We start from the raw sequence: 26,642 nt of genomic DNA, 5'->3' as shown, positions 1-26,642 counted from the left end.
TTTTCTTTGTTGGGCCTGTCCTGTAGTAGGTGGCTTCTGGATACTCTTCTAGCTCTGTCAATCTGTTTTTTCACTTCAGCGGGTGGGTATTGTAGTTTTAAGAATGCTTGATAGAGATCTTGTAGGTGTTTATCTCTGCCTCTGTCTGAGGGATTGAGACTGGGAATGGTTGCGTCATTACACTAATTGTGTAATGACTTCTTCCTGTTGGTATGCCTACTTCCACCTTTTCATGTTCTTTGTATGTATAAATATCTCCTGTCTGTGTGTTGCATTCTGTGCATCCGAAGAAGTGAGTTGTAGCTCACAAAAGCTCATGCTGAAATAAATTTGTTAGTCTCTAAGGTGCCACAAGTACTCCTGTTCATTTTGTGGATACAGACTAACAGGGCTGCTACTCTGAAACCTGACTTCTGTTTATAGCTCAAGTAGAACTAGCTCTTGTATTGCCTGAGTTGGAAATCTCACCTCCCAGTTGCAGTGTAGACATACAAGTGAGAAGTTTCACTGACTTCAAGTACATGAGTCGTCTCATTTTTGCAGTTAGACATGTGCTTAAGTACCTTGCTGAATCAGGGCTAGAGAACAGAAGTGATTAAAGATGTTAGTATGGGGTATGTGTACACTTTTAGCTGGGAGTGTGATTCCCAGCTTGAGGAGATACCCTTGATCAAGCTAATGCACTAAAAATAATGCCACTGTAGCAACCTGACTACCAGAAGGAGTTAACTGCCTTGAGACAATAGATGCATCCTTGGAGCAGCTACCCCCTCCCACCACTTGTGCTGCCACAGTTACACTGTTTTTAGCACACTAATTTGATGGCTATCCCATCCCCAGCTCAAAATGTCGGCATACCCTATATGTGAGGATTGTTTGCTTTTTTTTCCCCCAGTGTAAGGGGCTTTGACTAGGATACAATAATTTCATAAAGGGCACACAGATAGAAGCCATCCGAGTGAAGTGACAATGTGGTAATGTATTTGCCATGATAATTGGCGATGGAATAGCACGTGTACTGCACTATTCGGCAGACTGATATTAGCCCATAGATCACTATCGTGCACTTGTGTGCTGCATTTGTAGGGTGGCGAGTCTTTATTAAATAGTTGACATAATACTCTCTTGACTTAATTCTCAACCACTTTTTCTTATTGAAGTGATCATCTTATGAATTGTAAAATGCTACAGTGTAGAATGATACTTTTAGATAAGATTGATATCACACTGGTGTTTCAGTAGGAAATGGAGCATGGCAAATTGAGATAATGTAGTGATCTTCAAATGTGAAGGGTTGCATGCATCGCTTCTGGGTGGAAAGCCACAGAAACAGTTTTAAAATAACTGGTGGGAAAATATGTTGGAGTACATATGAAAGTCAGATACCTCCTGGTCCTTGGTAATATACGCTTGTGACCTGAGGTACAAACTAGATGGTACTGGGTTTTTTTTTTTAAACATCACTAGATACTGCATGCACATACCAGTTGCCTCTTTGTGTTAATACAAATCAACTCTTTTCTCTAACTGGCTGAAGAAATTCAAAAGACCCCAGCAGAACATTTCAAACTTTTCACCACCAAATTCAGCTTGTTACATTCTTCCTTTTAGATAGCTTGCATGAGACCCCATGTCAGATTATGTGCAGATAGATTTTCCATTTTTTTCGTGGTGTTTAAAGAACAGAAAAAGTTTCCTAGTTTTAGAAATAAAATTTCATTGGGGGGGACCATTCTGTGAGTATACTTAGACTTGCTGGGTAATCTATAGAAGCAGAATCTAATTTTTTCTGGAAATAATGCCAGTAACCATGAATGTTTTTTGTCATTTGTCTGAAGCTTTTGATAAACCAGGCCAGATTTTCAGTAGAGCTCAGTTTTCAGTAGCTCCCATCTAGGCACTTAAGAGTTTGTCTTCCCTGCAGAGTTGACTCAGGCTCTTATTACGTTGTTGCCCCTAGCCTAGCTCCTGTTCTCCTAAACAAAACTCTCACCTAAATATGGTAGTATTTTTGACCCTAACTAGCTAGCCTGCCTTGGAATAGAGGCTGAAGCTCAAATGCTGCTTATGCTTGGGCTAGTGACCCACCCACTTTGCAGTGAGAACACAGGCATGCTTGCATGCTGATAGTCCTTCGGTGCCTTTTGACAGTTTCTCTCCTCTTCCCCCTCCCCCCCCCCCCCCCCCCCCCCCCCCCCCCCGTGTGCCTAGTACACACACACCCCACAACTCGCTGGGAAAAAATCTGAAGGGCTTACTGGAGCACTAAGAAGTGTGGGGCAATCCCCCAGAAGTCCTAGAGATACATGAGTGAGTGCACCACCAGTGTGGATGCAATTAAGTGGACACGTTCAAGTCTAGTTTTGCACTGTGGCTGCTTGCAGCCTGGCTAGTTAAACATAGGTGCCAGTTGCCCAAGTTTAATGCAGTAAAGTCATAACCTGAATGGCCAGATTTTCAGAAGTGCTCAGCACCCAGAAATTTCTGTTTAGAGTAATAAACCGTACATTTCCCCATCAGGTACTGAAGTGCCTAACTGAGTGCTGAGCTCCTTTGGAAATCTGTTCCCAAAATCTATTTCAGAATTTGTTCTGTTGCTCCTAATTATAACCCCTTGTCTCTGACTGTTTTCAAAGTGGGGTCTGGAATCATGGACTCTATTCCAATGGGGAAGGGTAAGGGAATTTAGTGGTTACACCTTTGGACCACCATGATGCCATATGACTGAGTAGAGCCAGAATTTGGTGCATTGAGGGACCGCTTCATGTCATGAAACTTGTGTGTTCAGCCCTAAATTCCACTGGTTTCTCCTTTTGCTGCCATCTTGCATAGCAAATACACCTCTAATGTGCTGTTCACAGAGCACGCAGAACTGATGCTACATTGACATTGGGTGTGTCATATTTTTCTTTTTAAACTACACCTCTACCTCAATATAATGCTGTCCTTGGGAGCCAAAAAATCTTACTGCGTTGCAGATGAAACCGCGTTATATTGAACTTGCTTTGATCCGCCGGAGTGCGCAGCCCCTTCATCCCGGAGGACTGCTTTACGGTGTTATATCCGAATTCATGTTATATTGGACCGTGTTATATCAGGGTAGAGGTGTATTTGCATCAAGGATATTGACTTTAAGCCTGTAGGATTTTTACAACTTTATCATACATCACCCTAAAAGACCAGTTTTGTAGGAGGAGGGAAAGTGAGCCTATAATTTAATCTGTTAATAATTATTTCAAGCTGAAGGTGCTGTGGTCTGGAACAAGTCCCATCTTCCTGAAGCAGCAGCAGTTATATAAAGAAACATAATATTAAAAAAAAGTGCTAAAACAAATGATCACTTTTGTATCCAACTGAAAATCTATTTAGTCTTCTTTTTTGGGAGTTTCTTCATATTTTACAGTTCAAAATATGAGGAAAATTTGCATACTACAGTGTTAAATGTTTATGCCCATTTGGCTTTTATTCTCTAGGATTTTTGGTAATTCCCTCCAATGATTATGCACCAAGTTTTCTTGTTTTGTAGCCTTTGTCAGAAGCCAGTTAATCAGTTAACGTTTTCACTTCTGTAATTGTCTTGCTCCATTAATATGAAGAACAGAGAAATGAGGGCAGTAGCACACTAGCTATTATTTGGACAGCCAGCAATCTATAGCTCTGATCCAATTAGAAATCCCAAGTGTGTCCTTTGAATAACATGCCTTCACTGGACACCCTGGTTGAATCTTGTACTAACCACTCTCTTATAAGTCTGCCTTTCCTTTTAATATGAGCAGTATTCACTTTTTTATCAGGCAGTTTTAAGATTTCTTAATGGTTGACTTTCCTTCTAAAACAAACTTTCTCCTCCATACAGCCTAGAATAAAGTGGGTCGAACTCTCTGCTCTGTTATATCTGTGAACATCCAAAATAACTCTTAACTTCAGTATTTACTTCACAATTACAGCAATGTAAGATAGCAAAATTCATCTGCTAAGTTTTCATAATGTACCAGTTATGCTTCCTTGTAGCTTATTAGTCATTAAAGGTAAAGCACAACTGTTGATATGCGTTCAAGAATAACATGGGTCAGATTTTCAGAGGCCTCAACCCATCCTCAGTTCTGCATGCACAGTTGATTGTAGATGCCGCTAATGGAAGCTAAATATCTAACTATATCAGTGGCTCTCAAACTTTTTGCCGGTGACCCCTTTCACACAGCAATCCTCTGAGTGTGACCCCCGTCATAAATTAAAAAACACTTTTTTTGTATATTTAACACAATTATAAATGCTGAAGGCAAAGTGGGGTTTGGGTGGAGGCTGACAGCTCATGACCTTCCATATAATAACCTTGCGACCCCTTGAGGGGTCCTGACCCCCAGTTTGAGAACCTCTGAACTATATGATCTGTAGATACAAATTTAAAGTCTGTTTAAACTCAAAGTTTAGAGAGTATTTTTAATATAATTTAAAATCATTGCTGTGTTCTGCAGGTCCTTTCACCGATGTTGTCACCACAAACCTGAAACTTGGTAATCCTTCAGACAGAAATGTGTGCTTCAAAGTGAAAACTACAGCACCACGCAGATACTGCGTAAGGCCTAACAGTGGAATTATTGATGCAGGAACATCAATTAATGTTTCCGGTAAGTCATTCAAAATGGCTTGTTTTGTAATTGAAGCTGGTCTCATCAAATCAGTGATTATTTTCAGAACACTGTGTGAACTTAATATATACTGGGAAAGTGGAGAGACAAGCAGGAGAGCATGATTTCATATTTATTTTATCTCCATGAAAAACAAACTGTTTCATAAACCTCTTCTTATTGTAGGTGGCATAATTTTTAAAGCTTTTATATTTTGATAAAAGCAAAAGAAATCAGTGTAAACAATGCAGATAATTTACTTTCAGAATCACCTGTTTTGTTCTCTGAAAATGCAATGTGTGCTTTGGCACTAAAAAAAAAACTTTTAAAAGATAAGACTTTACTTTGTAAGGGGGAAAGGGTAACTGATTTATTCACTTGTCTGTTTGTTGGGAAGTGATAGCTGAATTTTTAACTTGCATAAATCCTCAGAAGTTTGGTAACTGAATTATAGCAATCATAAAAAGACAAAGCAGAGTGGTATGCTGTAAGTTTACGGAGCTGAATATATTTCCCACTGAAATTGGAGGGTTTTGTAACTATTTAATTATACACTGCAACCCGGAGAAAAATTTGGCCCTTCAAGGTAAATGTTTAACTTTAAATTATATCTCTGACTATTTTGCTAACGTTGGCAGATGTATTGGAACAGTCAGATAATATTCCATAAACCCAGTGTCACAACAGTAGTGGAGAATTTGACTTAATCTCTCTTTCAGTTTTGTGGATTTCACACCAATCATTGCTCTTTTTTTTTTTTTTTTTTTTTTTTTTTTGAAGCTTTTACCCTTCAAGAGGGGCATAATTGTACCAGTCACTTAAATTTCAATGGCAGTTTCATTCCTGGAATGAAGAATATGTAGCTGTGACTTAGCAATAAAATATTAACCCTATTTATACATGATAGTGTAGTCTTCAGTGCTTATAAAAATATATGGAAATACTTATTGAATCAGTTCTACTAAGTCAGTTTTTAGTGACTGTTTATTTTAAATAAACCCATGTATGTTTTAAAGTTTTCATGCAGTTTTTTATATCTGAGTTTTATATGCTTTGACTCAGGCCAGGTCTACACGACGCGCGAAAATCGATTTTAGATACGCAATTTCAGCTATGAGAATAGCGTAGCTGAAATCGATTATCTAAAATTGATCTACTCACCCGTCTTCACTGCGCGGGATTGATGTGCGCGGCTCGCCATGTCGATTCCGGAACTCCGTTGGGGTTGGTGGATTTCCGGAATCGATGTAAGCGCGCTCAGCGATCGATATATCGCGTCTAGATGAGACGCGATATATTGATCCCCGAGCAATCGATTGTAACACGCCGATACGGCGCGTCGTATAGACGTGGCCTCTGAAATGCATGTCCCAATTGTAATGGCTGCAAATTGGGTAGTTAAATTCCAGGTTTTTTCAGGTGATTACCTGTATATTCCACCTCGGGGGGGGGTGGGGTGCGTGCGTGCATGTGCCAAGTGCACAATTGTTGGAGATTTATCCCTCAGTGGGACCTGTCAGGGAGGCACATGCACCATCGTCTGTCTTGTGCCACCACGCAAAGGTATAAAGGACAGAGTTGCCGTGACTCCTCTCAGTTCCTTCTTATTGCCCTTAACAGTTGTTCAAACGTGTCCTGATGTTGCACGTTTTTTTCTCATTTGTGTATAGTTGGTAGTGTTTGAGTGGTTTAGACTGTTCGTTAGTAATAGACACAAGTTTTCCTTTAAAGTGTTTTTGAACACTTTTTGGTTCCTGTTGCTGGGTACCTTGAACTCCGGGTTTCAAGCCTTGCAGGAAACTGATACCAGTGAGCGACCTGCTGGTTGCCTGAGGTGTCTCAGAGAGTCTCATGTCAGGAATCTGTTAAATGCTCAGAATCTGGGAGTTTGAGATCCCTGGCACCAAAGTCCAGGAAGCTTCTGGGCAAGAACACAAGAGTGCACTCAGGGCCAAGGTACTCTTCGAGGCAGTCATCTGCTTAAGAGACCATCAGCTCCAGTGCTGGCACCATGGACACTAGCCCTGAAGTGGCTCCATTTAGTTCAGTGGTGTGGGAGGCTATGCTGGAGGCTTATGCAGCAGCATGGTATAAGAACGGCCATACTGGGTCATACCAGTGGTCTGTCTAGCCTAGTATCCTGTCTTCTGACAGTGACCAATGCCATGTGCTTCAGAGGTAGTGAACAGAACAGGTAATCAAGTGATCCATCCCCTGCCATTCATTCCCAACTTCTGGCAAACAGAGGCTAGGGATACTCAGAGCATGGTGTTGCATGGATCTGGTGAGTCTCTGAGCACTGGCTTTGCCAGCTATCCAAGATACTTCTCACTCAGTACTGGCACCTGCTGTAACTGTGTCATCCCAGTGTGCAGTATCGTGAGTTCCTCTGGTTTGCTGCTTCCCTCTTTGTGTGGTGCCAACCATGATCTCACTGGGACTGCCATCACCAGACTCTGGACATCAATCTGTGGCATCAATGGCAACAGTCCTCCCTTCTTGGTCAGAAGTTGACTCCAACCTGTCGCTGCTGTGCCATGAACATCATTTTTCCCTTTCCACTACCTACCATCCTCAGTATCCTCTGGAGGCTCTGTCTTGGCCCTTAAGCAGAGACCTGTGTCTGGGAAGAAATTGGACTCTGAGACCTTATCCATGGCCATTTGAATCCCTTGGGGGTTTCCACCTGTGTCCTGATGTCTCCACATCCTCCCTGCTCTGCTTTATCAAGTAGGCACCAACACACACCAGATGCAGCAGGAGACCTCGCTCAGTACCGGGCTCAGTATTGAGTGGGATGTAATTGCTCTGGTGGATCTACCTTTAGAGGAATCAGCGGAGCTCCACAGCACCCACCTTCAATCTCCTCCTCTTCATCACCCATGAAGCAGTGGTGTCAGAAGGTTCCTCATCTCCCTTAGAGGACTACAGGGCTCAGCAATACTGTTAAAGAGGGTGGCTTCTGGTCTGAATATCCAGGTGGAAGGGGTTGGAGAAAGGTCTCTCAGGCTAGTCAACATCATAGTTTCTTAGGAACCATCTAGAGCCAAGCTTCATTAATTGGGAGCAGTCTGAAGTCCATCAAGATGCTATGGCAGACAGTCTTTCTCCCCCGCACCCCCATCCCAGAGCAAAAAGTACCAAGTGCAGATATCCTGTCCCCTCACAGGGATTTGAACATTGTTACACCCACTGTCCAGGGTCATTGGTGGTCTCAGCTGCCAATGAGAGAGAACGCCAAGGTTAGCAGGAAGGAACGGAAAGGATGCAAAGAAAGTGGATCTCTTTGGCAGAAAACTTTATTTGCCAGTGAGTCGGCAGTTTAGGATTGCTAACCATCAGTATTTGCTCAGTCTCTATATAGCCTCATGGACAATGCACTTAAATTTAAAGACAAATCGCTAGAGGATGTGAGTCAGGAATTTCTCGCCCTGGTGCTTGAGGGTAAAGTGACGGCCAAAACCTCCCTTCAGGCTGGTTTGAGTGCTGCTGACTTTGTATCTACAGCCCAGGCATCGACCATTATGCAGCTCACATGGCTATGGCTCCAGTCATCAGGTAGTCTTCAAGAAGTCCAACAGACTATACAGGATCTGCCCCTTGAGATGTCGTCATTCTTCTCTGAGCAGATGGATGACAAGCTGCATAGCCTAAAGGACTCCAGGGTCACGCTCAAATCTTTGGGCATTTACACACCTGCACCAAAGAGGAAGCAGTTCTGTCCTCATCAACCTCACTGGTATCCTATTTTCATGCCTTGTCACCAAGACCTAGCCAGGAAAAAGAACAGAAATTATAAGAGGAGACCCCCCTGCCCCCTTTATGCAATAGCTCCTGATTCACCCAGACAGCCTGAGAGTTGTAAGCAAACATTTTTGTTGTTTGTCAAAGACAACCTATCAATTTCTGGAGTGCCAGCTGCTCTATCCCACCAGTTTACTAACTGACTATCCCACTACCTAAGTGCTCAGTCCTACATCACTACAGATCAGTGCATGGTGGAATTGGGACTACAGCCTTCATTTTCTTTTTCCCCTTTCCTACCCCTGTTCTCCATCCGTTTTCAGGGACCACTGTCATGAGGAGGTTTTCCTTTGGGGGGGTGCTATCTCTACTTCAGTGAGGATAATAGAGGAAGTTTCTCAGTTTTACAGGGGGAAGGGTTTCCTTCCCAATATTTTCTGACCCCAAAAGCAAAAGGAGGTCTCAGACCCATACTAGACTTGTGATAGTTCAAACATCTGAAGAAAATAGTTTTGCATAGTCATGCTGGCTTCCGTTATCTGGTATACTGCCCTCAGCTTAAAAGAGACATTTCTATGTGGCAATACATCAGAGCCATAAGAAATTCCTTGGGTTTCTGGTAAATAAGACCCACTACCAGTTTACAGTACTGCTGTTCGGCCTATCTGCAGCTCCACGGGTATTCACATAGTATATAGTAGTGCTGGCAGCATTCCTGAGGAAGTCAGGAATTCAAGTGTTTCCTACTTGGATGACTGGCTAGTGAGAGACCAATCTGAGGCTCAGATGCTGCCCTATATGTCAATCATCCAATCCACCTTCGATGCACTAGGGTTGCTCATCAACATGGAGAAGTCAATCCTGTCACTTATATAAAATAAAGTTTATAGGAACAGTTTTGGACTCTGTGGAAGCCAGTGCCTTTGTTCCACTTATAAGATTGCAGATGATGCTGGCCGTTGTGTTTAGACCTGAAGGTCTATCCTACCATGAGGAGTATGGACTTGCCTCAGGCATCTGGGGGATATGGGCTCAGGCACTTATGTAGTTCAGTTTGCCAGGTGCCATTTTCAGGAGCTGTAAGGGTAGCTGGCATCTGTGTACTTTCTGTAGAAATGATAGTTTGGATGCCTTCTGAAATCTTGGCCTCTCTAGACTGGTGGACAGATCCTTCAAGGGTGGAGCGGGACGTCCATTTGCTCCTCCTCAGTCAGCTTTATGGGTTTAACTGGGGCACTTAAATGCTTCTGAGCTGGATTTGCTTTCACACTGAAATTCACATCATGATGGTGATAAACTCAATCCTAAAATGCCTATCCCAAATTAACAATGTATTTTAAACTATGCCTGATAAATCTGAAGAAATCTAAAGTATTTCTTTCCTGTGACAAGTACCATTTAAGGTTAAGGAGGCAGGATTCTGGGATTACAAGTGTTAGTTCATTTCCTTAGAAAAGCTATAGTGACCTTTCAGCTGTAAGCTTTTTTTTTAATTACTGTTTAATAATGGCCCATTTTCACTCCAGCGTTTTTCAAAGAGAGCTGTGCATCCCTTTTGTTCATGGTAGTTTCCTTAAAGCACAAAACCTGGAGGGGGACTGCACACGCAAAGTAGCACAGCCACCTTGGCTCTGGTGTCCAAAGGGTAATACAAAAAGACCGTGTCAGAGGGTCTGCATATTGAGGGGGATGTGCAAGACAAGATTGAGGGAGGAGGGGCCAAGTGATGAATAGATAGTGGGTTTCCAACAATTTTTGGGTAAGTGCACCAGGTACTGCTATATGTAGAACTGTAGTAGCAGCCATGGAAGTAGTATATTGTGCTCTGGTACCATGTTGGGGTGGGTTGAGGGAAAGGATTTAAAACATCCCCAACCTTTGCTGAAAAACAGATTTCCCTAAGTTGCATAGCAGGTTGCCTGTGTTTTAGCCTGTTGGGACAAGCCTATGTAGAATTTACTGCTGCTAGTCACCATCTTGCCAAGTGTTGGTTTAGTTGCAATATGTGAACCAAGCATCAAACGTGGCAAGCCCGTTTCCATCCTGCCTTAATACTTTACATAAGGCCTAAACAGTGTGAACTGCACTAAGTAAGGTCAGCGTGCAGTCAGGTGATTAATCACTGGAACAATTCACGAAGGGTTATGGTAGATTCACAGTCATTGGCCATTTGTAAATCAAGAGTGGATGTTTTTCGAAAAGATATGCTGTAGTTCAACAAGAATTACTTGGGGGAAGTTAGGTGGCCTATGTTATGTAGAAGGGCAAGCTAGATGATTAGTAATCCCTTCTGACCTTAGAATCAGACCCTCATGTCTGGAAATTTCCATCTGCACAGATCCAGTTTACAGAATCAGGGCCTGAAATATGAAGTTTGGAAAAGAAAAGGCCAATTGGTGCTATGCTGTTTGAATCTTGCATTCTGGTTTTCATGGTCTTGCCTACATTAACTCACCCCTCCCCCCCCCCCCCCTTTTTTTCCAAAATATGCAATTAAAGTAGTTTAATTCTCAAAACCATTTCTTGGGCATGCTGTCTAATTGTCAAACACACAGCAGTTTAAAAAGCAGGATTTGAATTGATATTCTGAGCCATGTTTGTTCATGGATCAAAACAAGTAACAAAATTTATGGTCCATCAAAAATACTTCTGCTTCTTGCAGCATGTTACTAGGGTTAGCACTTTTAACCTTCACCAAATTTTGATTTCATGAATACGTAAGTAATTATTGCTACACTTGTAGTGAGGTGGCGGACGTACTGATTGCTACCACACAAAATAAATTAGAGGCTATGGGGAGGGTTGCATATATATTTTACTTCAGTATAATTTTGCTTCTCAGCACTAATACTTGTCAGTAGCTATATCAAATAGCATGTATTCAATTTGTTAAATGTGCAAAAAAAATATCATATATTAGTGTCCTAAGATCTAAGAAGTAAAAATAGCATTCTTTTTGCTTTCTGAAGCAAGGTATTTTCAGTCTTGTAATTTAAATCATATATAAGGCATAAAACAGTACTTTGGATTCTCCAAAACCTAATAAGAAAATATTGGAGTATAACGGTTTGGATGATAACTTCCAGCCAATAAAACTAATAGGACTGTATTTACGATCTCTACTCCATCCTCCTGAGTTTCTGCTGACTAGGTTTAACGTGGCCATTTGGTTGCACTAGAGTGGCATTGCATTTCATTTTTTAAAAGATCCGTGCCAAAGTTTAACCGCATAAAGATCTTGGACAAGTTGTTGTTGTAGTTTATCAGAAAATTACTATCTGAAGCTGAAATTGGGGCTGTTGTATCTTCCCAATGCTACCACTTGTCTTCCATTAAAACAGTACAATATGGTTTGAAGTGTCTCATAGGAATGTAAGCTTATAAGCGGATAACTCTCTCTTCTCAGATAAGAGAATCCAGTCATATATTATTGGTATATTCTGTTTTACTTGAGCTCGCATGATAGCTCCCTTAAAACACACCTACAGTGGTTGAAAATCAGGCTTTCCATTCTCCAACAGTGTGGCAAATCTCCAACCTCTAGAGGCTGTTTTATGTGTATTTCAGAGCACTACTTAAATACCAGAACATTTTTAAGCATTCCTATCTCTATCAGCACATCTTAACTACAATTCCAGGCTTGTAGCCCAGATTTTTTAAAAAAAAGCTGAGTACATAAATGTACATACAGTGTGTCTGATTATGACAATTGAGTGCAAATGACCATCAGCAGCTGTTTGCATAATGAGTAGATTGGCTTTTGGTCTTAACTACTGTGTGTGTGTGTTTGTGTTGCTTTTTTGACAAAGACCTTCTTCCTTCTGGTTTTGTAACTGCCTGGAGTGTGCAATCTGTAAAAGATGCACATGAAGATATGGGGTTTACTTGCGGTTGCAGTCAAAATTTGAAAATATCACCAGATGCTGATATGTGGCAAGGAGTGGGGGTTGGGGAGGGGTTTACAATCTGGCATATGCAAAGTTTGCTACATAATTCCTATCAGTATAATTTTCATGTATTGATCTGAAAGAACAAGTATAACAACACTTACACCATCAAACCTTCTCAAGAATCCTGCTGTTACGAAGCAGTGAATTAAATTCAGAACAGCAATCTATCTGTTTGGCATTCAAAACAGATTCTACATTGTACCTTGGGGAAATAATTACTTTTAAATGAGCTTATAGCTGCACTCAACCAAGCAAACTGATATGAACCACAGGCCTACAGAATTTTTTCCATAAATGGATAGGTATTCAACTACCCAGTTAGTCCTCACCCACTGTAGAGATTCAAGCAGCAGAGAAGACAGCTAAGCAACAATGGGGGAAGTACTGATCTTAATTACCACGCTTCTTAAGTCTTGTTACACGTTGTGTAGTATTGAAACACAAGTGCTGTCACAGTTCATTTTCATTTTGACCAACGTTTTAAAAAATGTTTTCAACTTCACTGCATCTCAATCATTTTAAATTTAGCACTTCATATAAGAAGATTTCAGTATCTAGGTCCTTCTACCATTTTTAAAAGGCACACAGTTGCTAATGGCAAGAGATTCTGTGTGTTGTGTTTGTGTGTAAGAATGTGATGGCATAGCCTTAGTGTTTTTCTGTCCAGTTAAGAAAACAAATTGGTTTGGCTGTTTTTACTCTAAAGTAAGGGACATCCTTGGACATAGCTTTCTTGTAACAAAACCTTTAGATATCCAGTATATAGCTTGATGTGTATATATCAGTTGTAAACTGAAAGTTCTTTCCTGTAGTTCATCTAATAAGCAGCTCATAATTTTTAACTGGGCTAGTAGATCAGAGTACACTTAAATCTGTGACTCTGCATGAACTAAATGATGGGGTAAGAGGGACTTTTTGGTCGTAAAATGTACCTTCTGAAATTTTACATGGGCTATCTTTTAGTCAGGTTAATAATTGTAATTGTGACATTATGCAAGTTTAATTTTGGATTGCAGTTTGTTAGCTTGGAGCTGTCTGCGCCATCTAGTTAAATGTGTTCGTATTCAAACTTGTTTTTGCTTTTGAAATTGAATGTGGTATTTTAATTGACCAATGGGCTGCAATCAAAATATAGTTATTAGCAGTCTCTCCAAGATAGTCTGAGACACACAATGCAATTTGCAACAACAGAGGTCCCAGATGACTGCTGTGATTAAAAATTGTGTCAGTAATTGAAGTACAGGGATTCCCGTCTGTTAATCACTCTTTAGAAGGGAATTTTCTCTTTTTTTAAAAAAAAACAAACAAAAAACGACTCCTGAGTTCCTTCGTCCCTCTAATCCTCACCACCTTTCAACTCACGGAAAAGTGATTTGTCAGGTAGTGACCTCTTCTTCCTGGATGGAACTAGCAGGAGTTGGTCACATCCTTTCTGTGGGCCTCTTCCCATAATGTTCTGCATTTCTACAAACTTAAGCCTGATCTACACTACAAAGTAAAGTCGCCACAAAGCAGTTTACATCAGCCTAGTTGTGCATGTGTCTACACTTAAACTGGTGTCCCACCACTGTATGTACCCCGTTACACTGACATATTAACACAGTCTCCCCAAGCAGTGTACAGCTCCAGTTGAAATGCCTAATTCAGTGCAGTGCATGAGTAGATACTGTGTTGCTTATATCGACATTGTCTTCCAGCAATTGTCCTGCAGTGCCACACACTGACCACTCTGTTCATCATTGTGAACTCCACTGCCCTGGGTCATGGAGACCGGAAGCCCCTCTCCCCTTTAAAGCCCTGCAAATTTTTGAATTTTGTTTTCCTGATTACCCTGCTTGGCAAGTGAACCTAGCAGGTCTCCATTGTTGAGTGAAACTGCCCAGCTGACCATGCTGGCAGCACGATCCAGACACTCTCCTCCCTGGAGTAGACAGGACATACTGAATCTCTTGGGCCTGGGGTTGAAGAGGCTGTGTGGGCACAGCTCTAGCCAGCTGTAAAAATATAGACCCCTATGAGCAGATTGCTCAGAGGATGCAAGAAAAGAGGTACAACAGGGACCAGCAGCAGTGCACGTGAAAGCCAAGGGGCTATGATAGGCATTCCAGAAGGCCAGGGAGGCCAACAGTTGATCGAGTGCCAAGCCACAGACCTGCCACTTTACAAAGAGCTGCATGCTGTACTGGACAGAGACATCACCTCCATCCCCCCCACAGCATTTGTGGATACCTCTGAGGAGCTCAAGTCATAGGCCCCTGCCATGAACAGCAAGGAGAAGGTGGTGGTGGATAAGGAAGAGGATGACTATGGGAGACAGCTGACTGGAGAGTCCAGCTGTGCAGCAAGCCAGAACCTGTTTATGACTCCACTGCAGTCCAGCCAGTACCGCCAGTTGAGCACAGGCAAGTCTGGGTCTGAGGAAGGAACCTCAGGTAAGTGGTATAGATAAACTTTCAATTACAGGGATGGCATCTCCAAAGTAACAGGACTTATCTTATGACTTTTCCTTAATTTACTCGCTCTAGAAGAGGTAGTGATGTAAGCAAGAGAGGTAGAGCTTCTGTCTGCTTTTCATTCCCCTCTAGTGTTGGGTGCAGGGAGGGCAGGGGGAGGGAGATGTGGAACAGTTTGGTTATGTACACAGGGATGTCTCCTGAATCCTTTAGAGCGATCTCGATGAAACTTTCACAGAGGTACCTGCAATCCTCTGCCAAAAGTTTCTAGAGAGATGTGCCTTATTTTCATCTCCACAGTAGAATACTTTCTCATGCCACTCAGCGACAACTTTAGCAGGCACCGTTCCAGTACACAGGCTAGCAGCATCTGGGCCTAGGTGGCTTTGGGACACTGGCAGCACCTATGCTTTCCCTGTGTTTGTTACCCTCAGGAGTGAGCTGTCAGATAAAAATCACCACTACATGTGGGAAATGGTGCCATTATTCAGTGTCATTGCCCCATACTCAGTTTCATGCAACGGAGCAATTCCTTCATCATTTTGTCAGTCCCCGGCAGGCCATAATCCCTTCCCCACACACATACCCCATGGCTGGTGCTGTGACTGGCACCATACACAAGCAAAAGCAGAGGTGAGAATGTAGTGCTTAACACTTGAGGGGAACAAGGGTGAGTGAGTTCAGCACTGTAACTTTCACTTTCTGTAATGAATACACTGACAGTAGTACCTCGATGTGTGTTTTATCTGCAGCTGCTGCCACTGCATCCTTCATGACTTTCCCTTTCCACTCCCACAGAACACTCGAGCCAGATAAGGAGAAGAAATAAGAGGACTCAGGATGACACATTCAGTAAGATCCTTCAAGCCAATGCTGCATCAGACTGTGAGCACAGGGCCTGGAGGATGAACATGGCGGCCAGCTTGGAGAAGGGAAAAATAAAGAGAGGCCCAGGAATCCCAGCAGGAAAAGGGGAGGGAGATGCATCAGGCTGCAGTGGAGCTCTTCAGCCAGCAAACAGATGCTGCGGATTTTGTTGAACTTGTAGGTCCACCAGTCTTGGGCCCGCCTCCCTCTGCAGCCCCTTGAGAACTCAGTATCGGAACCTCCCTATACCACTCCCCCAACGTTCCACATGGCATATGGGGTTGCTGCACTATTCTTACCACTCAACAGCAGAGAACATTAAAGACATTCACAGCTTCACATATACTGACCTGTGAAAGCCACAGTTGGTGTATATGTAGCTGAAATGGACATGATTGTTTAGTTTTTAATGTATTTGTTTTAAAATTGCATTTTTTTGCACTTATTTGTTAAAGAATAAACTTCTATTTGGAACATAATTCATCTTTATTAGTTCATAATGGATGCTGCTGAATGCTCAGTAGTTCTGAAAGCAGTCAATTACCTGTTGTTTCACACTCACACAACTCATAGGATCAATCACAAACAAAATTAATAGATGCACTGACAATGTTATATTGCTACATGTACAGCAATCACTACACAATTCCTATTAGGCCACACAAGAGCAGGGCCAGATAGTGCATACACCACCACCACACATTACTCTGGCTCACTGTTAACAGAGTTTTCCAAAGACTCCCTGAGCTATGTAGCTCCATGTTGAGCTCTTCTAATAGCCCTTGTGTCTGGCTGTTCAGATTCAGCAGACAGCTGTGCTGCCTGTGCCCTCTCTCCCAGAAGAAACGTTCCCTTTTTGCTTCACAGATATCATGCAGGACACAACAGGCAGTTATTGCCATTGGGATACTTTTCTTACTGAGGTCCAATCTTGTGAGTAGACAACACCAGTAGTCAAATTATTCCTTGGTGCGGTTAAGGTGGCCAGCATACAGCTTCATGAGCCAGGGAGCAAGGGATAGGCTGGGTCTCCCCCAGGATTACTACTGGCATTCCAACGTTACCAATGGTAATCTGCCTGTCAGAAAGAAAGTCCATGGTTGTAGCTTTCTGAACAGTCCTGTGTTCTTAAAGATGTTAGTGTCATGCACCTTCTCAGACCAGCCTACATTGATGTCAGTGAAAGAATCCCTGGTCCACCAATGCTTGTACTATGTAACTATAGAAAAGTAGCTCTTTCTGTTAATATACTCAGTAGTAAGGTGATCTGGTGCCAAAACAGTGATATGAGTGCCATCTGTTGCTCCACCACAGTTTGGGAACCCCATTGCTGCAAAGCCATCCCCTATGTCCTACACGTTGCTGAGAGTCACAATCCTGCATAGCAGAAGGCAATTAATGGCCCCGCACACTTGCGTGACAGTGGCCCGCACAGTGAATTTCCGGGTTCCAAATAGATTCCTGACTGACCAGGAGCAATCTAGCATTGCAAGTTTCCAGAGTCAGATTGCCACTCACTTCTCCAGTATCAGTTCAGCTCTCATTTTGGTGTCCCTGCACTGGAGGGCTGGGGCAAGCTCAGCACAAAGATCCAGGACTGTGGTCTTGTGCATCTGAAAGTTCTGCAGCCACTACTCATCGTCCCAAACCTGCATTACAATGCAATCCCACCAGTGCTTGTTTCTGGGGCCAGAAGGAGCACTCTCCAATCTGCAGCTGCTGCATGAATACCATCATCAACCTTGAATTGGTTTTTGCCATGTCCCACAGCAATCTGCCCTCCAAGGAATCGTCATGTTTCCCACTCATTCGGTGGTTCTTGCAGCTCTGCAAATACTGCAAGATTGTGTACCCTGTGCTTGCAACGCTCATGACAGCTTGTGCAGATTCCATGCTTCTTTCTCAGATGGCAGACAGTGAGGAGGGGCATGCGGGTTCGTGGAATTTTGAAAAAGCATGAAAATTATGGGATACAGATACTATTACTGGATGGAGACACTTGCAAATTGGGAAGTTGACCCCGCCATGCATCCCTGCCTGACTTGTTTCTGCCCCATCATGCATTGCCAAAACTTCTCAAGTCAGTGCACTGGATGGTGGCAAGTTGCATAGTGGTCTATCTATGGTGTACAACACTCTGCATCAACACAAGCACTCCTAGTGAATATGCACGTCACCAGCTCAAGGACCCAAGTATGCATGTTCACAAACAATATACTAACTGTGGTGGCTGTTTGCTGATGTAACTTGAGTTTGACATATGTTTGTAGTGTAGACATAACCTTGTTCTTGTCATTGGCCCCTCAGCCCTTTGAAAGACACTCACCCGACGGTGGTTGCCATTCCAAGAGCCTAGAGGTATGATGTACCATAAATTAGAAGGATGGAGTGCTTAGTGTGATGAACATTCTGCATTCAAGTTACTCCTAGGTTCATAGAGCTATGATGCCTGAAAAATAGTTTGAGTACCTATTGCCTTACTTCCTGGGAGCTGCTTATAGAAGATTAAGAACAAAGGGCTTTTTTTCATATGTGCACAAAGAAAGGTATCTTAAGCCATAGCTGCAGCTAGGAAAACATCTGTCATAGATCTTAATTAGCAAGGCGGAATGTGAGCACTGGATTATTCTAGCAGATTAAAATTTTAATGCAAGGGGGAGGATGCGCAGATATGGTCCTCATTCTCCACAATCAATTCTCAAATACATTAATTTTGGCATTATAATGTAATTCTAACTCCACTTATTACAAAGTTGATTAAGCCTGTCTGTAGTTTTGAGGAAGATTGTGCTATAAATTACAACAAATTAAAATGTGTATAACATTTTTAATGTGAAACATCTCTGCTGTAAAATAGCATCCTGAGACTTCTGAGCATTCCAAAGAGAATCTACATCTTTAAACTTTAATATCAACCTCTAAAATAGCCTTACGTCTTAGTCTGGCTCTGTGCAGTTTTCTTTCAGACTCGTCAGCAATATGGTGTATGAGTAATCAGAATACACAGTCATTACTTTGTCCTAGATGCTCTTTTCCACATCTTTCCCCCTCCCGTATATAAAACATAGATTCTCCTGCTGTGTACAAATTACTATCATTATTCTTCTGGGGTTTTGCACAGAAAGTTGCTGTGATTCTTAAATGTAAATTTTTGTTTAAGGAGTCTGATCTTTCACAAATTATTGATTTAATTTTGAATTTAAAATCTCAGCCAGATCTATGCAGCGTATTTCAGCATAAGGGCATGCAACTTATACTAGGTTAAACTGGATTCTATTATTTAAGACACCATATAGTCATGGGGAATCATTAGTGATTCTAATGTAACTTTTTTTTTTTTTTTTTTTTTTTTGCAGTGATGCTACAACCTTTCGATTACGACCCTAACGAGAAAAGTAAACACAAGTTTATGGTACAGTCTATGTTTGCTCCAGCTGATACTTCAGATATGGAAGCAGTAGTAAGTATTGAAACTAATTTATAGAGACTGTGTCCTTTATTTGTATAGTTTTTATAAAGAGAGAACATCTTAAAGAGAAACAATCCAATTTTTCTAGCATTGCTTGTAGGTTGATTTAATGAACTTCATGGTTTTCCCGATAACTCTATAGGGTGATGATCACTGCTCTCACTCCCATGTTTCTTGTGCCAGAAATCTCAGCATTGCAGAGTTGGATCAGTGCACTATGGGGAGAGTTGCCTTCCTCAGAAACAGATGATAGCTGCTCTGTCAGTGGTAGGACACCAGGCTGAATCCAAATTTTAAAAAAGGAGTGGAGGAGGAGCCCACAAGGCTAATAGTCTGATTTTTGTTTTGCATCTCCTGTGCTCTATGAAACACTTCCCTCAAGCCGCAGTCTCTCAATCCTCCTTAATGTATACTAGGACTTCCCTAGACCAGCCTCCGTCTTTCTAGTGGGAACCAGGATCTTTCCTAGTATTGTAGAGTTTTCTTAATCCTTTCCTTTGTTTATTTGCCTATATGTGGTCCTTACCCTAGAGATCTTAAAGTGCAGCATTAAATGGGTTATAAATGAGGAAAACAGAGGTAGGCAGAGGCTCGGGTGAGGAAGGACGAAAGATATAGCAATTAAATTGTTGGCTACTTTAAGGAAGCTTGGAAAGAAGCAAAGCTAGCAGCACTGACTGTTGAAGACTCACCGGTATTCTTGTCTCTCCACTGATAGCGCTTCCTATAATAGTAAGAGTCTTGCTGTTGAACCCTTCTCCACCCTTACTTTTATTACTTTAAACATTTGACACAGGTGAAAAACCCTATGTACTTTTTGTTGAAAACATATTTCCTTGCACAAACTCCTAGCTATTTAACATAGTTTTTGTGCAATATACTTTTTCACTATCCACCTGCTTTTAAACTCTTGTCCATTTAAATTAAGCTTATTTCGTATAAACTCTACTATGAAAAATGCATCTGAAGGGACAGCATGACCACAAGTCTCTCTATTTCTTTAAGAAAAGGAGGATTTTTGTAAGTATCTCCTTAGTTGAGCCTTTTTTTAAACTAGTACACTTTTTAAAAATTATGTAAAAATAAATGGCAGGTACACATCCCATCTTTGTTACACATTTGATTTCATGATAAAGTAAACTGTTAAAATAAAAAAAAAAAACCCTAAAAGATATTTATTGATTCTCTTTGCTTGCAGTGGTGGTTTTGCTAGCTAAACGAGAGCATGCTCATTGTACTAGGGTTTTTGTAGTGGTTCCATTGAAGAGAACTACTCCCTTTTCTATATTATTTGAGAAACTGATGCCTCTTTTCCCATCCTCTATTTCTGTGAGGGTATGGTGAGCTTGCAGTGCAGACAGGCTAGCTCTTTTGCCAAGTAGAAATAGCATAGTAGAAGAGAACAAATATGTGTAGTTCTATGAAGATAACTAGGTTGATCTTAGATTGTCTTTATTAGACTGGCCAGAAAACCATACAGATGACTTACTGTCACATAATCTTACTCGTGTCTACAACGTCACCCTCTTGGATGGTTTCACAGGCTCTAAACCTTTAAGCATGCCAGAACTCATGCTTCCACAGGAAGTCATTGAAGACCCTTGGTTTAGCACGTTTTAAAAGGCGGCTAGATGAAACAATAGCCTCTACCTGGTTAGAAACATTCCTGCTTTTGCAGAGAGATTTACCAATCAAATTTTTGTGCACTATTTTATATCATCAGAAATTTATCCCCACACCATGGAGCCTATAGGGGTGTTTCAATTTTCCAGAACTCTCCAGACCAACATAATTTTTTCTTCCTGCAGTACTCCCTCAATCCTTCAGTATGTTACCACAATACATATCTTCCTATTCTGGATAAACAGATGTGACAGATTTCAAGAGTTCTCTAAAGCTTTCAACGCCTCACAGCCAGCCAATAATTTCAAAAGAGAATCCTGATTTCAGCAACAGAAAAGTGATAGAACAATTCAGCTATCTACCTGAGTCAAATCCTTACTCAGACTGTATGCATGTGGGCCACAATCTGCAGGTGTTGAGATGTGCTGATTTTCTAAAACTGTGGCCTGCAGGACCACCCTGCCCGGCCCCTGAGCTCCCAGCCAGGGAGGCTAGCCCCTGGCCCCTCCCCTGCTGTCCTCCCTTCCCCACAGCCATGCTGCCAGCACTCTGGACGGCAGGCTGCACGCTCACGCATGGCAGCATGCCTGAGCGGTGCTCCTCCAGCTACCATGCTGCTCTGAGCAGTATGGAAGAGGGGCTGGGGCATTGGATATGGGGCGGAGGGTCCTGAGGGGCAGTCAGGACAGGGAACGGCGGTTGGATGGGGCAGAATTTTAGGAAGAGGCAGAGTGGAACAGGGGGACTGGATAGGAGGTGGGGTCCCGGGGCCTGTCAGGGGGCAGGGGTATGGATAGTGGTCGGGGCAGTCAGGGGACAGGGAGCAGGGGTGGTTGGATCGGGGTGGGGGTCCCAAGGAGCAGGGGGGTTGGATGGGTGGGGGGTTCTGAGAGGGGCAGTGAGGGGGCAGAAAGTGGGAGGGGTTGCATGGGGGCACAGCCCTCCCTACAGTTTCACACCCCGATGTGGCCCTCAGGCCAAAAACTTTGCCTACCACTAACAAAAATATATTAAAGGAGAAAAGTGTGTGAACACTCCACACACACAATTATGGACCTTTCTAGCTAGAAAGCATTCTTGTGAGCCAGCCACTTCAGTTATGGGTTATCATTTGTACCAGGCAAGAACTTGTAACCCTGTACATAAAATGTTTTCAGAAGTGTATTGTTAGTCTGCTTAGATGGTATAAGGGCTGTATCACCTATGTAGCACTGAATACGTTGGACTTCAGCAGGTAACTAACAAATGTGTATGAACATGTGTGATTGAGTTCACTTACCAGAGTGACAGTGCCTCCTGCTGGCTGTCTCAAGGATTAGTTCTCAACCTGCATACCCTCTCCTGTAGATGCTGTGTTTCCTGGGCTGAGACAGGTCCTTTTCATGAGTCAGCCCTCCAGCCATGTCACTATCTGTGTTTTCCCCCTTCCCAGGGGAGGAAGGATCTCCCAGTTCTATGTTGCAGCCACTTCCCCAGTGGCGAGCGGGGGATGCAGGGCGGGGGGAGGCTCAGGCAGTACTCTGGGTTGCGGATCCTGTGGGATAGCAGAGTCCTGCTGCCTTTCCTTAACTTCTCTGCCAGAGCTGCAGCAATTCTCTGGGCCACTTCCCAAGGCACTGGCAGCTCTTCACTCTCTTCTGAGGGCTTCCAGCTAGGAGCACCTGCTTTGCTTCCCTCGGTCCTTGCCAGCAACTGCTTTGTACAATTTGTTACTTTCCTGCAGCCAGCTAGGAACACCAGCCTCTCTCCTCAGACTCCCTTCATCAACTGACTGTCTCCTGCCCTGCAGCTCCTTTTTATGTAAGCCTGCTGGGCCCTGATTGGCTGCTCTATGTGGCCTCTCAACAATTGACTGCTCCCTTCACAGCCTCCCTAGGTTGCTTTTTAATCCCTTCCCTTCTGCTGTGGGATGAACACCCCTATCACAACATGAAATTGAATTTACCAGTGAACAATGGGAAATCGGTTCTTATTTTGAGGAAATGGACATAGTTCTAAAAGGGATTTGAACACCCCATTTGAAATAAAGTAGAAAACAAATCACTGATATTGTTAATAAATTGTTGTTCAATCCATACAGCCTGTGCATTGGTAAGAATGCTAACATTCCTGAATTGGGTTATTAGTTTTGTTTTTGGTAACTTCGCGTTTCTTTTGAGCCTTCTCCTTGCATCTCTTGTTTGATCTAGACTGTAGATATCCCTGAGAAGTAGGATGACCAGACGTCCTGATAAAACTGGGACCATCCCAATTTTTAGGCGTTTGTCCCGCGTCCCGATCGATGTTTGATCGGGACACAATTTGTCCCGATATTTTGCACTCTTGCCCTTTTTTTTTTTTTTTTTCCCCCCCCTTGTTCTGTCGGCGGGACTCCAGTTTTTTTGTTTTCGCGTTCGTTCGTTCTCTCTCTCTCTCTCTCTCTCTCTCTCTCTGCCAGCGGGACTCCGTTTTTTTTTCTTTCTTTCTCTTTTTTGCTTCGCTGGCGGGACTCTCTTCCCCCTCTCCCCCCCGCCCCTCCATGTGTCCCGATATTTTCTTCATCCCATCTGGTCACTCTACTGAGAAGTGTTTGTGCGTCTGACCCTCCAGAGCAAATTAGTTTATTACAGATAGCTTTAATTTTTGTACAAATTCTCAATATAAATTTCTGAATGCCATGAATTTTTACATATTTTGTACCTTCCTATTCCTTTCAGGATAGTTTTAACAAGTATCATCTTAAGAATTATATGCTTGGTGGAGTGGAAGTAAAACACTTGTTGTTGAAAGCCTTGATCTGATAAACACCCAGTACTTTTATACCAAGTGTGTTTTTTCTGAACCAGACCGTGGAACAAGGAATCAATTTACATTACCTTTTCCATAAGCCTCATTGTGACTGTTATTATTTTTAAATTTTTAGTGGAAAGAAGCAAAACCAGAAGAACTCATGGATTCTAAACTTAGATGTGTATTTGAGCTACCAGCAGAAAATGATAAACCTGTGAGTATTTTCAACAATGTGGTGGGCGATTTAACTTAATACCACAGCTAGAACATATAAAAATGCATGTTCATACAGACCAACCCTATAACATCCCCTTTAGGGAAAAAACACACTAATTAGAATCTTCATGCTGCTTAATCCAACTGGAGGTTAATTTGCACAACAGAAGTGCAACAAAACTACTAAAATTATTTCTCAGTGGATTTGGGGTTTATCTTTATTCCTTAATGAAAGATGGCATAAAAAAAAAAAGGCCTTGTTAAAGGTGCTGTTTGATATCCCAGAAGTCCTCGGTTTATCCCCAGAGAGGATACAACACAAACATCAGCAGCACAAGCTTCCACTTGTTGCCCTTCCAGTTTACCTTCTTCCTGATCTGATGGAGTTTCCTGAAAGTGAAATGGTGTTTTAAAAGTAGAAGGCTAGCAAGGGGTCACGTGCAAAGATGGCAGTTGTGGCATGGGATCGCTGCTGGTTAGGAGCTGTGCTGTGTTTCCTGTTGGGGCAGAGAAGATACTGATTAATTCATGATGGAAATAAGTGTCCTCAAATGATGAATTAAGATCTGCCTATTAATGTGTATCCAGTGCATTCACCTCATGTACAGGAAGCACAAGAGCAGACTGTTCTCCCTTGCATTCAAGCTTGTGCAATTACAGTTATGTATCTGTAACAAGCCATACAATTGGCCTGCCTTCTGTGGTCACTTTTATACCTCTTTCTGTTCATCTGTGGGCCAGACTTGTAATATTCTGCATGTACAGACCCCACATTGTGCATATTCACACTGGGATTTATGTGCACATGTGTCAGGCCAATGCACTTTTGTATGCACATTCTTTGGGAGCTGAGAGAAATATGGCCCTGTATTTATGTGAAACATGCAACCTGATATGTCTGAATGTCACTCATGAAGTTGCAGTTTTGGTTTTTCTTTAATCCCTAAAACTCATTAGGACAAAATAGACCATAAGTAACAACAAGATCCTATTCTTTATTCTTATAGCCTGTATTCCTTGTGACAAGGCTTTTACCAGTATGTGTGCCAAAGCTCTGAATATGCAAGAAGTTCAAAGGGAAGGGTGTGGGAAGAAATCCCTGAGATCCTTCTGTCCAGGCTTGTATTTGGAATAGGGAATTGTTTCTCCACCTACATCCTTATTACAAATGAGTGTGGTTTAAAATATCAACTCCTGTTCTCTAAACTGGCTTGAAGAGTGGTTTCCTGCTTCTACACTACAGAAGTATAGGAGGGTAGAGAAGTGGTGGCCAGCTGAGGGTAGTGAGGGTGTTCAGCAGGGTAAAGAGGTGGCTTCCTGGCAATGGGCCAGGTGCAGCTTGGGCAGAGATGCTGCCCCAGCTCCTCAGCATGTATAGGAAGCAGCCATTTGCCATTCTGTGCTCTCCATGCTTCCCTTCTGCTCAAACTCATGGTGGCACTAATGCCTCCTGAACAGGTTCTGTTAGTGAATTGGGGCAGTGCGGGAGGGAGAGCAAACAGCAAATCAGAACATGAGTGTCCCAGCCCCCCCCCCCCCCCCCTCACTGTGAGAGACAGAGTCCTGGTCTAGGGATCTTCCTGTTTGTGATTTACTGCTGTTGCTCTGACTTTTGCCCTAAACCAGGAAGCGGAGATAAAGCCTGCAGAAAGGAAAAATTAAGATTTTTTTTTTAAAGATAGGCACAGTTCAGGGATGCAGAGTAGTTTGTTCTCTCAATATAAGGTGTGTTTTTTTCTGTTTTTTTCCATATCACCCTAAGATCACTGTCCTTTTTTTGACAGCATGATATAGAAATAAATAAAATTATATCCACAACTGCAAAGACAGAATCCTCTGTAATGTCTAAATCAATAAGTTCTTCCTTGGATGACACTGAAGTTAAGAAAGTAATGGAAGATTATAAGAGGCTTCAAGTAGAAGTTCAGAGGTTACGGGAGGAGAATAAACAGTTTAAGGTAAAGATTTTTCTTTTGAGTTCTGCCCATTTGAGTTTGAAGCCCTCTTTGTGGGTGGGAGTGGTTGGATGGGTCATGGTACTTAAATATTAGTTACACATGTAAGGCGAGCACAAATTCTTATCTGCAAATTTAGTTTTTGCAATCAAAATGAAGTATATAAATCCATGCACTCTTGGGGCCTGGGATGAAGTCTGAAGCATACAGCCTGGTAAAGTGAAATGACAGTGACCCAAAATGATTCATTCTCTTCTCCCCTCTTCTGTAGAAGGAATTTAGGGCAGAATTTTCAAAAGCAGTCCGCATTGGGCAAAGTCTGCTTCCATCTACATCAGTTGGGAGTTTTACCGCTGAGTTCAGCAGGAGCAGAGTTAGGCCAATACTGAGCACTTTTGGAAATCCCACTCATAATGTCCAAAGCTATTACAATGCATACTCTAAACTGTTAGCCAAAGTGTAAGAGGATCGCTGGTTCATGCTTTGACCAGCCCAGCAATATGAAAGCTCAGTATATAAGAACCACTTGTCACTGTTTTGAAGTACTTTTTTTAAATCAGTTTTTAATTGCTCTCTAGATCTAGGCCTAGAAGTAGCTATAAAGCTGAAAATAGTAATATGGGGCACAGTTACATTGAAAGAGATTGTATGTTCATCCTGCTTTAATATTCGTTTAAGTGTGAAATAAATCTATACCATTTAAAATCTGTTTTGTTTTTCCTCCATTTTTATGTCTCTTAAGGCATGCTAGATGCTGGTTTAGTCTCTCATTATGATCTCACTTTGCCTAGGTCTCATAAGATGACTGTCTGAAATGTCATGTGATTTTCAAAAAAATCTTTCTTAAATACATTTCTCACAGTACTTAAAGTTAAGTGTGCTTCATACTATGGACTTTTCATACTGCTATGCTGAGCCTTTCTTTTAAGTTATTTCAATTATAAGGGGAAAGCTTGATCTGATTTTTG

General features: G+C 42.2%; 1 protein-coding gene across 1 annotated transcript in view; it reads left to right on the top strand.

Moving 5' to 3' along the window:
• VAPB (VAMP associated protein B and C) overlaps nucleotides 1–26,642 on the top strand; it is a 59,831-nt gene that overhangs the window by 22,138 nt on the left and 11,051 nt on the right. Inside the window, exons 2-5 of the mRNA XM_032782599.2 lie at nucleotides 4,476–4,628; nucleotides 18,999–19,102; nucleotides 23,637–23,717; nucleotides 25,504–25,677. Coding sequence (XP_032638490.1) covers nucleotides 4,476–4,628; nucleotides 18,999–19,102; nucleotides 23,637–23,717; nucleotides 25,504–25,677 — 512 coding nt within the window. The remainder of the gene's footprint in view (nucleotides 1–4,475; nucleotides 4,629–18,998; nucleotides 19,103–23,636; nucleotides 23,718–25,503; nucleotides 25,678–26,642) is intronic.

Source organism: Chelonoidis abingdonii, chromosome 14, assembly GCF_003597395.2.
Source record: "Chelonoidis abingdonii isolate Lonesome George chromosome 14, CheloAbing_2.0, whole genome shotgun sequence".
NCBI classification, from domain to species: domain Eukaryota; kingdom Metazoa; phylum Chordata; order Testudines; family Testudinidae; genus Chelonoidis; species Chelonoidis abingdonii.
Note: the sequence above shows the minus strand (reverse complement) of the source record. Positions and strands in the feature narration are given on the sequence as shown.